The 18862-nt window shown below is 37.0% G+C and overlaps 2 protein-coding genes across 4 annotated transcripts in view; one reads left to right on the top strand and one right to left on the bottom strand.

Moving 5' to 3' along the window:
* Positions 1-18862, top strand: part of LOC145539006 (uncharacterized) — a 207820-nt gene that overhangs the window by 173931 nt on the left and 15027 nt on the right. The window contains exon 6 of one of the 3 annotated variants that reach the window (XM_081572245.1): positions 12548-13439. The exons of the other annotated variants lie outside the window; for them this stretch is intronic. Within the exon in view, the coding sequence (XP_081428371.1) occupies positions 12548-12691 (144 nt within the window). The 3' untranslated portion in view covers positions 12692-13439. Of the gene's footprint in view, positions 1-12547; positions 13440-18862 lie in introns of those variants that run through there. 3 annotated transcript variants of the gene reach the window in all.
* The window catches only part of LOC145539003 (cell surface glycoprotein CD200 receptor 1-like), a 41896-nt gene that overhangs the window by 8293 nt on the left and 14741 nt on the right, over positions 1-18862 (bottom strand). The window contains exons 2-5 of the mRNA XM_081572232.1: positions 13439-13519; positions 7121-7180; positions 3509-3826; positions 3138-3389 (exon numbers count right to left, since the gene is read on the bottom strand). Coding sequence (XP_081428358.1) covers positions 3138-3389; positions 3509-3826; positions 7121-7180; positions 13439-13519 — 711 coding nt within the window. The remainder of the gene's footprint in view (positions 1-3137; positions 3390-3508; positions 3827-7120; positions 7181-13438; positions 13520-18862) is intronic.

Below are 18862 nucleotides of genomic sequence, written 5' to 3'. Positions count from 1 at the left end.
TGTATGAAATGTTCCTTCGATATCTCTAATTTTCTTGAAGAGATCTCTAGTCTTTCTCATTCTATTGTTTTCCTCTATTTCTTTGCACTGATCACGGAGGAAGGCTTTCTTATCTCTCCTTGCTATTCTCTGGTACTCTGCATTCAGATAGGTATATCTTTCCTTTTCTCCTTTGCCTTTAGATTCTCTTCTTTTCTCAGCCATTTGTAAGGCCTCCTCAGACTACCATTTTGCCTTTTTGCATTTCTTTTTCTTGGGGATAGTCTTGATCACTGCCCCCTGTACAATGTCACGAACCTCCGTCCATAGTTCTTCAGGCACTCTGTCTATCAGATCTAATCCCTTGAATCTATTTTCATTTTATTTCTACTGTATAATTGTAGGGATTTGATTTAGGTCATACCTGAATGGTCTAGTGGTTTCCCCTACTTTCTTCAATTTAAGAAACCTAGAAAAACCTAGACAGTATATTAAAAAGCAGAGACATCACTTTGCCAATGAAGGTCCGTACAGTCATAGCTATGGTTTTTCCAGTAGTCATGTATAAATGTGAGAGGAGGCTGAGCACTAAAGAATTGATGCTTTTGAATTGTGGTGCTGGTGAATACTCTTTAGAGTACCTTGGACTGCAAAGAGATCAAACCAGTCAATTCTAAAGGAAATCAACTCTGAATATTCATTGGATGGACTGATGCTGAAGCTAAAGCTGCAATATATTGGCCACCTGATGCGAAGAGCCAACCCATTGGAAAAGAACCTGATGGTGGGAAAGATTGAAGGCAAAAGGAGAAGGGAGTCACTGAAGATGAGATGGTTTGATAGCATCACCAACTCAATGGTCATGAATTTGAGCAAACTCTGGGAGATAGTGAAGGACAGATGAGCTTAGGGTGCTACAGTCCACTGGGTCACAAAAAAATAGACATGACTTAGCTACTGAAAAACCAAAACAAAAGAGGATTTTTAAGGGAGTGAAACTATTCTCTATGATAGTATAATGGTGAGTACATATGGTTTATACATTTGTCAAAACTCATAGAATGTGTACCTAGCATGAACCCTAATGTTAACTATGGACTTTGAGTGATAATGATGTGTTAAAGTGAAAGTGAAAGTCATTCAGTCATCTCCGACTCTTTGAGACCCCATAGACTATACAGTCCATGGAATTCTCCAGGCCAGAATACTGGAGTGGGTAGCCTTTCCCTTCTTCAGGGGATCTTCCCAACCTAGGGATTGAACCCAATTCTCTCACACTGCAGGCAGATTCTTTACCAACTGAGCCACAAGAGAAACCCAAGAATACTGGAGTGGGTAGCCTGTCCCTTCTCCAGTGGATCTTCCTGATCCAGGAATCAAACCAGGGTCTCCTGCATTGCAGGCAGATTCTTTACCAACTGAGCTATCAGGGAAGCCCTAATGTGTTAAGAGTATAACAAATGTACCACTGTGAGATGTGGGGAGTGTAGATAGACAGGAAGACCATGCATCTGTAGGGGCAGGGATTATCTGGGAATTCTCTGGACTTTCTACTCAGTATTGCTGTCATCCTAAAACTGTTCTAAAAGATAAAGTCCATTTTAAAATAAAGTTTTATATATAAATATATAAAATCAAGTCATATATATATGTAAAATCGGACTTCCCAGTGGTAAAGTGGTATCTGTTCTAAAAGATAAAGTCCATTTTAAAATAAAGTTTTATATATAAATATATAAAATCAAGTCATATATATATGTAAAATCGGACTTCCCAGTGGTAAAATCGGACTTCCCAGTGGTTTCCTGCCAAAGCAGAAAACACAGGTTCAATCCCTGGATGGAGGAGGAAATGGCAGCCCTCTCCAGTATTCTTGCCTGGAAAATCCCACGGACAGAGAAGCTAGCAGGCTACAGTCCATGGGGTCACAAAGAGTAGACATGACTTAGTGACTGAACATGCACACATATATTTAATTAGTGTTACTGAACAATAGATACATGCATTATTAAGGAGATAAGAAAAGCTGCTAAGCCCAAGAAGAACAAAAATTTATTCAGAGACAAATATATGACTTTATTTATTGATTCAGTTCTTAACAAAACATACACATTCCAAATAATGTAAACACTGTTTAATTTAATTCAAAATTGCTATTTTATACATTTGAATCGGTTCTATTGAGATGGATGAAACTGGAGCCCATTATACAGAGTGAAGTAAGCCAGAAAGAAAAACACCAATACAGTATACTAATGCATATATATGGAATTTGAAAGATGGTAAAGATAACCCTATATGCGAGACAGAATAAGAGACACAGATGCATAGAACAGTCTTATGGACTCTGAGGGAGAAAGTGAGGGTGGGACGTTCTGGGAGAATAGCACTGAAACATGTATATTATCATATGTGAAACAGAACACCATTCCAGGTTCAATGCATGAGACAAATGCTCAGGGCTGGGGCAATGGGATGACCCAGAGGGATGGGATGGGGAGGTAGGTGGGAGGGGGGTTCAGGATGGGGAACACATGTAAACCCATGGCTGATTCATGTCAATGTATGGCAAAAACCACTACAATATTGTAAAGTAATTAGCCCCCAACTAAAATAAATAAATGTATTAAAAAAATAAAAATAAAAACAAAAAAGAAGAAATAAGAGTAGGATAGGAGCAGAGAGTAGAGAAACTAAACAGTTATGAACTGAATCATAGATGCTAGTATATGACATTTAGGAAATTTTATTGGAGGAAACTGAAAGAGAAAATTCTACCAGACTGACGATTCACAAAGGTAATTTATGAGTGACTTTATTCTTCTAGTAAAATTATAATTACTTGCTTAAAATTATACTTTATCCTTCAATTAAAACCATAAGTATTTATTTAAAAGTATATGATGCAAGTCAATTTAGCAGTACAGAAAGGACCATTAAAAGTAAAATAAAATGCATTCTATATATGACTTTTTACAACAAATTTCTTTAATATTCTTCTAGGCAAATTTCTTTGTTTTGAGGAGAAGAGGAAGATAAAATGGAGATTGGAAAGGACATTCTAGAATGAAGTTTCTCTGCACACTCCTTTTTCCTTCTTAACATAACTCCTCTAAAAGATAGGGAAAATCAAACACAAAACTAGAAAAATTACCTACCTCTTTTCAGCTCTATGGACAGACTTTTGTTGCCAGTCAAGTGGGAGACAAAGCAGGACACAGCAGGCACATGGTGGCCCTCCCAGCGGCATGTACTCTGGACAGTCACTGTGCCATCACCCCAGGAAGGGTTTTGCTTAGTGACACAATCCCCCTCTGGGGTCCAGGAGATCTGTGCAGCCGGCTTCCCTGCAGCTGCCTTGCACACTGCAGTTCCATTCTCAGTTTGAATCAGGGTCACTTCAGGGGGCACTGCAGAATTGTAGGGGAAATGCTTCAGTCTTAACACATGAGACATGGAATTTAGACAGAGATTTGTTTCAGCCCAAAATCTGGTTATCTGAAACACCGCAACATATGATGTTCCTTACCTAATACTTGGAGGTGATATCCATGATGGAAATTCCCATCAGGTATTACTATTTGACACGTGTAATTCCCATCATGAGTGATGGCCACTGGATAAATCAGAAGGGCAGGATTCTCATCAGGTCTGGAGGCCCAGATTATTCTCTCATCTGTACAGTTTTCTGTTGTGGTCTTATTCATATCACGCCTAAAGGCTCTGAAGCAGGGTGGCTTGTCTCTGAGGACTATTTCCCATGTTGCTACCAGCACATTTGTCCGCAGCACAGGAGGGCAAGAGAGCACAGACTTTGTACCCACTAGTACCAATAGTGAAGTGTTAGCTGGACACACACACACAGGCACAAATACAGAGAATAATAAGAGAAAAGCTTGATAAAGAACTTCATGTGTTAAAATTTATTCACTCAATATTACATGAAATTGTACTTTACATTACTTTGCTGGTGTCTTACTCCAGAAATCTTAAGCTTACATAAGAAACTAACATTGATGAAAAGCATATAAAGTATTAAACCCATCCAATGATCCCCTGGAGAAGGGTATGACAACCCACTCCAGTATTCCTGTCTAGAGAATCCCATGGACAGAAGAGCCTAGCAGGCTACAGTCCATAGGGTTGCAAACAGTTGGACACGACTGAAGCGATTTAGCACATAGCACAAGATTAAACAACTTCCTTCTGTGTTATGTATCATTAAGAAAAGAACATGAATTATACATGTGAAAAAACTGTTTAAAGTGTTACAAAATTAATTCAGGAGATTTGATATCTATAAGGCAAATAGATGAGAATGCGGAATCTAAAATAAAGACAAAGACAGTTTTCTAAATCTAATCTTTTGACCACAGAAACTATTAGATTTATCATACTACTCATGCTCCTCAGGGGGGTAAAAATGGAAGCATTAGTAATGTGTTTTCTCCTCCTAAGTTCTGATGAAAGTGAAAAATCAGTAACATTAGAACTAAACACCTATCCTTAAGGGTGGCAATTCAGACAAATATAAATCTGGAAGAATATGGTACTTTCACTAAAAATCGCTAAGATGGCATTCAGGTTGAACAAGCTGGAAATTTTTTTGTTTAATTTTTATTTAGAGAATCACAAAATCAGTTAGGTCAACAGGTTTTGAAATAATCTGCAATTTCCTTAGTTGAGCCACCTCACAAAAATGAAAATGATGATGCCAAGTGGTAAGAGATTCTTAGAAGTATTTTTCTAGAAAAAAAAAAAAAAAGAGTAGTACAAAATTTAAATACAAATCAATGCAAAAACAAAGATTATTTTCTTCTGTAAATTTTTTATTAAAAGGATTTTGTTGCAAATATGTGATGGTATCAAGTATGGCCTTTCAGTGAGTTCCCCTTCCTTCCTATTCATTCACATATATACTCCCTGTTTGCTGTGAACCTTGCTCACAAATTTTGTTTCCATACATTCAGTTATCAGTATAAATATAGCGTTGCCCTATTTTTCCATATTTTAAAGTAAAAATTAAGACTGGCAAGCACCTTTCAATATAGAAGCTCACTGCTGCTCCTGCGTCACTTCAGTCGTGTCCAACTCTGTGCGACCCCATAGACGGCAGCCCACCAGGCTCCGCCGTCCCTGGAATTCTCCAGGCAAGAACACTGGAGTGAGTTCACACTTTCCCATAAACTGATATGTGTCCCTGACTGAAAGGGGTTTGCTGAGAGGTGATTCTGTTACAAGTCACCGTAACTAAGGTGAGTTTTAGTGATTTCATCAGTTTAACATGAACAGAACCAGCTGTGGCATGGCAAAATGTTTTATGCGGACGAAGCTTATTTGTTTAAAACTTTGCATTTAATACTTTTCTGCTCTTCTTTTGGTATCATCAGCCTCTTCTGTGATGTACTCAAGCCTTTGCATTTCATGGCCAATTTAAGATTATATTACTGGATAAAAGAAGAGATGATTTTAAAGCAGATCTAAGAGGGCAGTTAAATCCATGCTCTTTCCATCACTCTAAGTGGCATCCCCTCACAGCAAGAACCTCCAATTTGTCTAAGGCTTGTAGATAAACAAGAATATGGCTTGTTAGAGAGTGCTAGAGGTTGGATGTGGGAAGCATCTATGTGCATAAGGAAATGATACTTAAGATAAAACCAGAAAAATAAGAGACTAGTGAGAGCAAGTTGTGAATATTCTTCTGTAGTTCTTGGGATTTTGAACTTTAGCTTATAAGCAGCATAACACTTTAATGTTTTGTCTAATACGTATCCTCAATATCTGACTCTATTTTTTAAAGGAAAAAATAATCAAATAAACACATTTGAACAGGGGCACAGTATCCAAAGAAGTAACTCCAATGGTAGGATTCCAAGCATCGCAGATATTCTATGTTCTTTCACTTTCTTCCATTCTATAAACTTCAATCACCTTTCACCTTTCGCAGGGTGATGATAGTTCTTTTGTTATTGTTGTTTTTAAGTCTTTCTTCAACCTCTTTTTTCCTTTTTCATACCTGTTGTGATAATTTACCAATGACCAGTACCTCCACAACATTCCGTGGGTTTAACACCTAACAAATATATTCTCCATGTGCTTCCTGTGATCACATAGGGTGATTTTACTTCTTGCTTCACTGAGAAGACAGTAGAGCCTCATCTTTGCTCCCAAAACAACAACCACAACACATTCTTCATCTATAAATATCTTCCAGTCTTATCCAGCCTATGTACATAGACGAATTCTTGGCTTTGGGCATTTCGTTTCTTTTCTCACTACCCTGTGCTAGATTAAGTCCCCATCGCCATATACTTGGATTAATGCAAAAGCCTCCTAACTTCTGTCTCTGCCTCAAAACTCTTCTCCTCCAGTCCAGACATCCAGACATCATTACACTGCATCCAGACATCATTCTACAACATTGATAAGATTCCCTCAACTCTAAAACCCTCCAGAAATCTCTCACTGCCTGAAAAATAAGTTTAAGTGTCTTCATATTGGCTTTTAAAGTCCTCATTGTCACACTGACTCTCTTTGCAATCTTATTTATTACATACTACATTGTCCCTGCGGTGCAGAAAAACACCAAGCACAATTCTACTTCCATGTCATTTCTCACATTGTTTTTACAGTCTAGGATGCCCTATGCAAATGCTCTTTTTCTATTAAAATATGCTTCCTTTAAGATTTGATCCACATGCTACATCCTCTGTGAGCCCTTTTCTAAGCCTTGGTGCTTAACCACTCCTTCTCTACAGTCTTGGTACAGATGATGTGAGTGCTTACCTCCTCTGCCTGTGTGATAGCTGTGCCCCTACCTGGGTTCCCCCATGAAACTGAACTCCCTGGGGGCTCTCTGATAGTCTTGCTCATCTTTATGTTCCTCCCAAAGCTCAGCACGGTGCCTGATAGAGAAAACCCCATAACCTTCCAGTGGAATTGAACTGCTTTAAGGGAGGATGGGTGAAGTAATTCAAGTCCCTTATCCCACAGCATTCAGATCACCATATTTTTCAACTGGGCCCAAGACCAGCACGGGGTCCAGACCACCACTGACTATGTTTCTGAGGAAGCTCAACATTCCATGCTTTAGTACTGGCCTCAAAAAAAAAAAAAAAAAAGGAAAGAAGAAACATACTACCTTCTGTAGGAAGTGTTACAGTGCTCTGCTTTCTGTCCGTAGATGAAGTAATTGTTGAATCTAGGAAATATTCAGAGAAAAGTAGATGAAATCAATCTTAGAAACTTAGACTGAAAACCATTATTTCTTCACAAGAACTTGTATACAACATGATAGAAAATCAATGAAACATAACTAAAATTACACAAAAAACCTTGGAAAACTGAAATTAGAGGATGGCCCATCATTATATGGAAAAACATGTTAACATTTGAAAATTACATTTATAAGTTATTAGTCAATGATTCCCCATTTATGCAACACCTCATTTTATATTTAAAACTATTTTGCAAAAGATAACCCTGCCTCCACCTTTCCCTGCCCATAATGTATTGGTTCATCATGGACACCTCACATGACCTGGGCTGATTTATGATCTTTTTTACAGATACCACTACCTGATTAAAATTGTTTAGACCAGTGCTGGACACCTCAAACAGTTGGGCAAATCAAGTACTTTCTCAAGAATTTAAGAACCAGGACCGATAAGCATAGTCCATCCCTCTTTCTTCCGCATTTTTCCTACTGTGATGGTTAATTTTATGTGTCAGCCTAGCTGGTCCATAGTACCTAAATGTTTGGTCAAACATTATTCTAGATGTTTCTGTGAAGGTATTTTTTATCAGTAGACTTTGAGTAAAGTAAATTTACCCTCCATAATGTGAGTGGGCCTCATCCAGTCAGTTGAAGGGTTTAATAGAAAAGACTGACCTCATGGGAAAGGGAATTCTGCCAGCACATTGCCTTCAGCCTCGAACAGCACCTCTTCCCTGGGTCTCCAGAGACCCTGCAGATTTTGGACTTGCCAAGCCTCCACAATCACGTAAGCCAATTCCTTAAAGTAAATCAATCTCTCCTCCTCTTTCTCTCTCTCTCCCTGCCTCTCTCTCTTTCTCTCTCTCTACAGGATGTATGTCCACCATACACACACATCTTTTCCTGTTTCTCTGTGGAACCCTGACTAATAAATCTACCATAGGAAGAGTGAAGCAGAAGTGGAAAGAGAGATGGCAGACTTCACCGAGCTCAAGTTCCCAATTCCATAGTTCCGGAGACTAACATGCATTCCTTCCCTTGAGTTCTATAGAGTTTCTGACCATCAAAATAGTCCTAATCAACTTCAAATTAGCTTTCTGAAAAATCTATCATAATACTATTTTGTTTAAACAACAACAATGATTTTTTAAATGCTTCTTATGACTTAAGGACCTAAAATTTCTTCCCCTTAGTTTATAAGATGACCATAAGAATTTCAATAAGAATTTATGAGCACTCCTGCTTATAAAAATGTATTTTTGCTCCCCATTCTAATTTTCCACCCAATTCTACCACATAATAAATAGAGAAATTCAATAATGTCTTAAAAATGAGCAGTGAGCAGACCTCTGAAATAATTTGGCTTTTCTAGGCAACTAAGTGTTATTGAATTGGGCTGGAAAGAAGACAAAGAATGAGATTCTAACTATTAAATTTAGTTCATATTGGGGTCAAATATCTATTCCAGAAACAGATAAGAAATCAGAGCTGACCTCAGAGGGATTACTGAGATCAAGCTACATCTTAGGTGTTCTAGACTCTGAAGCTCCACCATAGCACACAATATAGCATTTGCCAAAGGACTAGAGAGTAAATATCTGAGGCTTTGGGTTCCATATGGTCTCTGTTGCAAGTATTCAACTCTGCTGTTGCAGCAAGAAAGCAGCCATATATAATAAGGGAACAAATGCCCATGGTTTTGTCCAATAACATTTTAACCTACAAAAATATACAGTTGGCTGGATTTTGCCCATGGGCCATAGTTTGCTAACTCTTGACTTAAAGTACAGTATTTTGTTTGTTCTAATTTCTTACACTGAAAACATTTATAAATAAAAACAATGAACATATACTGGGTATTCTATTTTCCTTTGCTTACTTTGCCTTTTAAAAATAAATTTCCAGTGACAATTCCAGATTCTCCCTCAAATTACATAAATTTCCTATTCTACTTTTAACATGTTACAACTCCTTCCTTTTTTCCTTTCCTCCTTCCTTCCTTCTTTCCTTCCTCTCCTTACCTTTAGTGAAGTGTGGCAAGTATTGAGGACACCTAATAGGATTCTGATAAGTAAGAAAACTACAATGAGCCCTGCCCATTCCCAGCTACAAGGGAGCTGTCTGGTGGTCAGAAGATGGCAGCCATAATAGACAAAGATTACTGGAACCTATGAAGGCCTTCTCTTGTGGGCATTTTGGCCTTTGCAGCCCTGAGACCTGCTGTTTCTGGAAGAAAGTGTTTCACAACCATAATATTCTCTCGTTCTGGTTAAACAGAATTCTTCTTCAGCATCAGTTCTTCACATGTCTGGCTGTCACCAATCATTCTCCCTATTTTTAAAACAAATTTTTTTTTTGGCCACAGTGCATGGCAATCAGAATCTTATTCTGCCTACCAGGGATCAAACCCACACCCCCTGCAGTGGAAGTGAGGAGTCTTAACCACTGGACTGCCAGGGAAGTCCCATGCTCGTTATTTTAAAGGTATAGGTTGTTTGTTATCAATGAAAATTTCAAAGCATCCAGCCTTGATTGATGTCTTCTAGGAGATATTTTAAGACTTTTCTTCTTATACTTTGGATTTCACTTCCTATGCCCCATAAAAATTGTTACTTTTGGTAATAGAGCAAATGATTTTCATGCTCTGGACTAAGCTGTTGCCATTTCAGTGAATTCTCATTTTAGCCATCTTGTCCGGGAATACTGTCAGTTTAACACGTTAGTTTTTATGAGATATAACTAAATCAGTATGGGTACCAGGGGATTGTGTTGGAAGAGCTTGTTCTTACATTAAGTGGTATCTTCATAATTGACTTTAATTAAGTCTTCCAACTCTTTGCGACGCCATGTCCGACTCTTTGCTACCCCATGGACTGTAGCCTGCCAGGCTCCTCTGTCCATGGGATTCTCCAGGCAAGAGTACTGGAGTGGGTAGCCATTCCCTTCTCCAGGGGATCTTCCTGACCCAGGGATCAAACCCAGGTCTCTTGTATTGCAGGCAGATTCTTTACCATCTGAGCTATAGGGAAGGCCCTTTTCTGCCAATCTTATGGCAGAAAGCGAAGAAGCACTAAAGAGCCTTTTGATGAAAGTGAAAGAGGAGAGTGAAAAAGTTGGCTTAAAACTCAACATTCAGAAAACTTAAGATCATGGCATCTGGTCCCATCACTTCATGGAAAATAGACAGGGAAATAATGGAAACAGTGACAGACTTTATTTTGGGGGGCTCCAAAATCAATGCAGATGGTGACTGCAGCCATGAAATTAAAAGACGCTTGCTTCTTGGAAGAAAAGTTGTGACCAACTTAGTCAGCATATTAAAAAGCAGAGACATTACTTTGCCAAGAAAGGTCCATCTAGTCAAAGCTATGGTTTTTCCAGTAGTGATATCTGGATGTGCGATTTGGACTATAAAGAAGGCTGAGTCCTGAAGAATTGATGCTTTTGAACTGTGGTGTTGGAGAAGACTCTTGAGAGTCCCTTGGACTGCAAGGAGATCCAACCAGTCGATCTGAAAGGAAATCAGTCCTGAATATTCATTGGAAGGACTGATGCTGAAGCTCCAATCCTTTGGCCACCTGATGCAAAGAACTGACTCATTTGAAAAGACCCTGATGCTGGGAAAGATTGAAGGTGGGAGGAGAAGGGGACAACAGAAGATGAGATGGTTGAATGGCATCACCGACTCAATGGACTTGAGTTTGAGTAAACACCAGGAGTTGGTGATGGACAGGGAGGCCTGGCTTGCTGCAGTCCATGGGGTTGCAAAGAGTCAGACACAACTGAGCGACTGAACTGAACTGAAAGTCTTCAAACTTTCTGAGTTTCAGTCTTCTCAGTGGACTAGAGTGTAGAAGTGACTTTATGCTTAATAAAGGTATTCCAGTGAGTGGAGGTCCATGGAGAATTCTGCCTCTCAAACCAGATACAAAATTCTCCTACAACTGACCAACATTCACTGTCTAAAGAAAAATGCCTTCAGAAGAAAATCAGTAAATTTTATCTGCAACTCCTCATACCAGAGCTAAAACCCACAAGTTGTAGTGTACTCTTAGCTGTGCTAAAATTACATTTTTCAGAAAAGAAAAATATTATGCTTGTTTTCAGAAGTAGTCCTCTGATCATTTTTATAATACTGGATATATTTTTTAAACTTAGTTAATTGCTAATATGAATCATTCAGTTTTATTATCTCCATTTGGTATCTAGTTCCTATAGAATGCCAATTTCACATGAAGTATCGTGTCTTCATTGATAAAAGATAGCATCTTTCTTACTCAGTCTTTCTTGAAGCTTTGTATATAGCAAAGTAGTACAACAATCATTTAAAGCTTCTGATCAATGGTTCTATGATTTCTATCTTCAATTTCTTCATATGAAACCAAATTTTCTTTTAAGTTTAGAAAGATTATAGTTTTACATTAACATAAGAAGTATAATTTAAACTCTTTCAGGATGTACATATACAGTCAGTCCCCACCTTGGGATGGTATGATTTAGAATTTCTTTTTTTACTGTACAATGGTGCAAAATCAATATGCATTCAGTAGAAACTGTACTTTGAATTTTGGATTTTGATTGCTTTCCAGGATAGCAATAATGCAGTACAATATTCTCTTGTGATGCTGGGCAGCTGCAGTAAACCACTGCCCCCAGTCAGCTCCCAATTGTAAGTTGATATACTTACAACTATTCTGTATCCATACAACCACTTTTTTCAGTTTCAAAAGGTACAGTATTCAATAAATTACACGAGATATCCAACATGTTAGTATAAGATAGGCTTTGTGTTAGATGATTAGTTTTTATTCAACTATTTAAAGAGGGCTCAGCTCAGTTTTGATGTTAGGTTGTTGTTCAGTTGCTAAGTTGTGTTCGACTCTGCAGTCCCATGGACTGCAGCACACCAGGCTTCCCTGTCCTTCACTATCTCCTGGAGTGTGCTCAAACTCATGTCCATTGAGTTAGTGATGCCATCCAACTACCTCACCCTTTGTCACCCCCTTTTTCTCCCGTTAGGTAGGTTAGGTGTATTTTGACTTAAGATATTTTCAACTTAGGGTGAGTTTATTGAGGCATTATGCCATCATAAGTCAAGGAAGATCTGTATGTAGACTGAATCATATGTGAACTGTGTTTTTAAAGATATATTTGCAGTAGAAAAGTAACTTAGTTACTCATTATATTAGTTTCCTAGAGCTGTCTTAATATCCATCCACAAACTCAATCCCTTAAAACAACAGATATTTATTCTCACACATTTCTGGAAGCCAGAAGTCTGATATCAAAGTATTAGCAGGACCATATTCCTTCCAAAGCCTCTAGTAAAGAGTCCTTTTTTGTTTCTTCCAGGTTTGGGTGGCTGCCAGAAATCCTTGGTGTTCCTTAGCTTGTAGATGTATCACCATCTTCACATTGTATTTTCCCTTGTGTCTTCTCCTTTTCTTTTCTAAGCACATTTGTCATTGGATTAGGGCCCATGCTAATACAGGATGATCCCGTCTGAAAGCTTTAACTTAATTACATTTTCAAAGACCCTTTGTCTAAATATACCCAATTTGTAGGTTCCTGGTGGACATATCTTGATGTGGAGGCACCATTTAACCCCCTAAACTCAAGCACTATTCGCACTCCTCAAATTAATAGTTTACATAGTCATTTTACTTATTTGAGTCTGCAGTTGACCTGAAATCTAATTTTTCTAGATAGTAAATAATTAAGTATAATTAGAAAAGATATTTATTGAGTCCAAGAATACATTTTGAAATCACTAGAATTATTTTTCCATGAAGTGCTCAATGTAAAATATGTAACAAAAAATAGTATTTTAAAATATAAAGAAAAAGTTAAATAATGAGGAACAAAAATTTGGGAGACAGTAGAGGTGGGCAAAGGCATACAGAAAGTAAATTAGTAACATCTGCTAAGGCCAATTTTTTTCAAATTTTCTAAAGTATAACTGGTAAACCTTATGATTTAAAAATTGAATGAAAAAAAATTGGGGCTGTGCTGTTGGTTTACTTCATGATCACAGTCTTGAAATAGGTACTAAATAAGCACAGAAAATAATTTCAGAGTGAAAAACTTACCAACATTTTTAAACATAAGCAGTATTTCATTTAGATAATTTTAGATAATTCAATCTACAAATGTACTTAAGACAGTTCAAGATCTCAAAGTGTGAAAACTGTACAAGCATCAAGCACTTTTCTATTAGAATTATTATTAAAAGATGAGCATTACCTGAACTGTGGTTGCCATTGTCCATCTGCTGCATTGAGTTGTTTGATGTTATAGGACCTTCCATTCCTGCACTTAAGCATTCTGAAAAGACACATGGGATGAAGAGAGAAATACACATAAGCATTTCTGACTCCTGGTGAAAATTACTTTTTTTTCACATTCCTTGGGCCATTTGGGGGTCACAGTTGCCAATGAAAACAGGAATTATGACAGGAAAGCAAATGTCTCAGAAAAATTCATCCTGGGATGAATTTTTGATTTGATCTTCCTACCTATATGGCATACCCCTATTTTAGGCCCCCAGTGCCACTCACCACCCTCCTGTCTTATATTCAAGTCAAAGTATTTCTTCTTCTAGGGGTAAATGCATTTAGTCTATCTCCACTTGTGAAAAAGTGTTTTACTATCCATTACAGACATTTCAGGTACCAGTGAGGAAGGAGAATTTTAGTATTGATATGTTGATTGGATGCTGATATAGAACAACAAAGGAGTTTCCTAAATACTGTTGAAATCACATCACATAGACAATTGTTTATTAAGTTCAAATTTTACAAGGCAAGCTCCAAGTGAACATTGTTAGTAAGCATTTTTTGAGTAGCAACTCCTGGCAAAGGACTCGCTAGGCATAGAAACATCATAATGAGCAATACCCTTTTCTCTCCATAAGCCTGAGGTCCAGGCAAGAAATTAACTGTACAAATAATTATAACATAAAGTTTTAGTGTGATGATAGATGTATACATAATGTCCAGAAGTTTAAAAGAAGAGATTTTTAACTCTAAGAGAGCAGGGGTAAAAGATTAGAGAGGACTTCCTGCAACAGCTTATATTTGAGGTGGATCTTAGAAGATAAGTTTTTCTAAGAAAATAAAAGGAAAAAGAATATTGCACACAAAGAATGGCATTTAAAAGAAGGCATGAAGCTATTTGGGGGTTTTAAAGAACTACACATGGTTGGGTATTGCCATTGTATGAGAAAAACTGGATATATGATTAGAATTGAGGCTGGATACTGGCTGGCTCTAATTGTGGAAGGCATAAAACTCAAAATATTCACCAGAAAATGATATACTTCTAGTACATCTACAGTATCTGACCAACAAAGAGAAACATTTTAGGGTAAAATTCAATGCACAGTGTTTTTTGGAGGACTTTTGAATACACTGCTCCCTCCCTTTTAGTTACTATTTACTTTAATAAAATTAAAATAATTTTTGAACACTTACATTAGGAACAGATTTTTGGTAATTTGCATGTTACACATTTGAGTCTCTCCATGTAGACAAGTGATATAATCCTCATTTTACAGATAAAGAAATTTAGACTCACAGTGATGAAGCAGATTGGCCAAAGTAACCCACCTTGGGCTTCCCTGGTGGCTCGGATGTAAAGAATCTGCCTGCAATGCTGGAGACCTGGGTTTGATCCCTGGGTTGGGAAGACCCCCTGGAGAAGGGGACAGCTACCCACTGTAATCTCTCGCCTGGAGAATTTCATGGACGGAGGAGCCTGGCGGGCTACGGTCCATGGGGTCACAAAGAGTCGGACACAACTGAGAGGCTTTCACATTCACCCCAGCTTGTAAGCTGCTCCAATTGGCAAATTATTCTTATGCAAGTAGTTCTTACCACAATGAGTAGAAGCCAAGGGCTGGTTCCTAAGAAATACACTCCCCATACATGTGTGCTAAGTCGTTTCAGTCATATCCAAGTCTTTGCAGTGCTATGGACTATAGCCTGCCAGGCTCTTCTCTCCATAGGGATTCTCCAGGCAAGAACACTGGAGTGGATTGCCATGCCCTCCTCCAGGGGGTCTTCCCAACTGAGTGATCGAACCTTCATCTTCTATGTCTACTGTATTGGCAAGAGGGTTCTTTACCACTAGTCCCACCTGGAAAGCCCAAAATTAACCCAAATTGAGAGAGTTGGAGAAGCAAGTCCCAACCACGTTTCTGTAGAAACAGAGAGACAAAGGTCTGAAAGAGCATATCAACAGGTAAGTCCACAGAGTCAGGATTATTATAAAGGCACATGAACACGAGCATTATGAATTCTGGATCTGAAGAGGAATAGTTAACCTAAGGAGGAGGATTTGAGACATTTGCCAAAATTCATGGGCCAAACCCACCACTCCCTCACTAGACTGTAAGCTCCAGGGGGGCAGGGATTTTTATCTAGGTTGTTCATTCTTCATCCTCAGAGCTTAAAAGAGTGGTTTGCACAGCTCCCTGGCAGGCAGGTGACTCAAGCTGGGTTTAAAATTAAGGTCAACACAACCCTATAGTTGTGGACAGTTTATAGAAAAAGAAGTATACATGTTTCCTAGTCATTTAGAAAGAAGGTCAACATCATTTATGGTAAAAGAAATGAAAATTAAAACTATGCATAAATGCTATATTTCACCTATAAGATTGTCAAAACCAAAAAGTTTGACAATATACTCTGTTTGCAAAACTGTAGAGAGATAGGCATGACATATACTGCTGGTGGGAATGTAAAATGTTACCGTTTCAGTAATGGAAAATTTGACAATAAGTAGCAGTTACATATGCATTTTCCTTTTGACCCAGCCATATCACTTCCCAGAATCTATCCCAAAGCTATATAAGCAACAGTATGAAATATATATAGCAGAAGGCAGGTCATTACTACATTGTATTAGCAAGAATTTTAGAAATAATCTAAATCGTAGGAAAATAGTTGTCTAAATTATAGAACATCCACAAAATGAAGTACAATGAAACCCTTAAAAAGAATGAGGGATATCTTTATAAACTATTATGGAGTGATCTCCAGGACATAATGTTACATAAAAGAAGCAGGATAGATAAAAGTGTATATATAGTATCAAATTTTGTGATATGCAGCTAGCCTAAAGCAATGCTTACAGAAAAAATAATAGCTTTAAATACTAATAACAAAATAGGAATTACCTAAAATCCACCCGAATAAGTTAAAAACAAAAGAGAAAGATGAAAACAATAAAAGGAAGAGCAGAAATCAACAAAACAGAAAACAAGTAATACAAAAATTAACAAAATCAAAAGCTGATTCTTCAGGAGTTCACTGGTGGTCCAATGGTTAGAACTCAGCACTTTGACTAGAGAAGTTCAGATTCAATTCCCAGTCAAAGAACTAATATCCTATAACCACAGCACAGCTGAAAAAATAACAGTATGTGAAAAACTTTTACAATTCAATAATTTTTTTAAATAAATTAAAAAAAAAACAGGCAAATGACTTAAACAGACACTTGACCAAAAAAAGAAATTCAGATTACCAATAAATACACAAAAAAGATGTTCAACATAAGTAATCGTAGAGGAAATACAGATTTAAGTCACAATGAGATAATTATGCACGTATAACTATGGCTAAAGTTAAAAAGACTGATAACATATATCCACAAAAATGTGAAACAACTGAAACTTTCACACATTATTAGTGGGAATATATAAAAGTATTACTGCACTAGAAAATTTATGGTAATTTTTTCCAAAAGTCAAATACATGCCACATATAACCTTATCATTCCAATCCTAAGTATTTACCCAAGAGAAATAAAAACATATGTCCACACAAAGACTTGTGCATGAATGTTCACAGAAGCTTTATTCACAATAACCAAAAGCTAGAAACAACCCAAATGTCAGTGAACAGATAGCTAAGTTATCTGTATAATGGAATAATATTCAGTAGTGAAAAGGAACACACACGACATTGATGAATCTCAAAAATCATTCCTTTGAGTGAAATAAGGTAGACACAAAAGAGTACATACTAGATACCACACAAGAGAGTATGCTAATATAAAATGCTAACTAATCTATGGTGACAAATGGAAAATCATTGGTTGCCCACAGATGATGGGAATGAAGGCAAGGACGGACTACTAGTATACATGGAGGAATATTTTGGGAATGATGATACAAAAAAACAATTTTTGTATCTTGTTTGTGATGGTAATTACAGAAATATGTGACTGTCAAACCTCATCAAATTGTAACTTTTAAATGTACCCAGTTAATTGTATATAAATTATCTCTCAGTTTAATTAAAAACAATGTCAGAATCATTAGGTTTCAACACACACAATATTAGACCATGCATCCACACAAACAAACATAAAAGAAAATACAAATGAAAACCCCTTGGTACTGGAAATAATGTTTAAAAAAACCTTTTCCATCTAAGTCAAAATCATCAGTAGAAGTAAGATTGCTTTGTGATTTGACTACTAATGAAACCTCTTAGTCACTTTGAGCACTCGCTTTGAGTTTTCTTTCCCAAATCATCATTGTCGGATGCCTGAGCAAGTATATCCACCCACACAGTAGACACTGTATAGGCATGACTATGCAAACCCACACTCCAGAGCCTTCCTCCAGGGAGTGAAAAAGCCTCTCAGAAACAGCACATGGTTTTCTCGTGTGATTGAACAGTTTTTAGCTATGTAAAATCCTGTGCTTTGCTGGGCTGTACTGACGAAAAACGTTAGAAAAAGGCATTTCTGATATTTCACAATTCCTAGTAAAATCCCTGATGCAGTAACTGTTTATTAACCAAAGTAGAACATATATTCTGCCATAATTAGTCGATATGGTGGCTAATATTATTATTTCTAATATATGCAGGCGGGAAACAAAAATTAAAGATTTTCTGCTCTTTCATTCATTTGCAAGGTTTTGGGAGAATACAAACAAGCAGTAAGGATCCTGAACAAATGAATTTAAGCTGAAAGAATCCTAAAATTGAAGGAAAATTGTAGTCTAAAATATTTGGCTATGCTCTAATAAAATGACCGTATAGCTATATCAGAGAATAATGTAGAAGAACTTTACTTTTACATTTCTTTTGATATTTCTCTCCAGAACTTGAGACTTCTCTGCTAGTATTGACCTAATTAAAGGTCATTTTTACGGTTTATTGTGGTATTTACATCTTTACTTGTCATCTTTGTTATTTAACATTTAATGAACTTACTATCAATACTTTTTTAAAAAAGGAACATAGAATACATTAAAATATATTCAATATATTTCAATACACTTAAATCTGAGGGAATATTCTGATATTTTACACAAGGAGGACCAAATAATAGAATTACTGCATTTTTCATTCAGTGTTTCAAGTTTCTGATTTCAAAACTCTGCAAATTATCATAACAAATACAGAACTGTATCATTTTGAATAAAGCAATGGTGGGAAAATATGAGAGAGACGAGTTTTACTGCACTCTGCTGCTTTCCCAAATTACTTAAAACAATAAAATTTATTACTCTAGTTCTCCCCTCTGCAAAATGCAGACTGTCATTCTTAATAAGTAAGGAATAACTAGTGAAAGGTATCTGAAGAGCATTACAAACTGAGGTTTTAAAGCCAGTAAAAAGGAAACTACATTTCTCCTAAAGATTCAAGCTTC

The sequence above is a fragment of the Giraffa tippelskirchi genome, chromosome 2, assembly GCF_054371585.1.
Source record: "Giraffa tippelskirchi isolate mGirTip1 chromosome 2, T2T-mGirTip1v1.2.pri, whole genome shotgun sequence".
Taxonomy (NCBI): Eukaryota; Metazoa; Chordata; class Mammalia; order Artiodactyla; family Giraffidae; genus Giraffa; species Giraffa tippelskirchi.
Note: the sequence above shows the minus strand (reverse complement) of the source record. Positions and strands in the feature narration are given on the sequence as shown.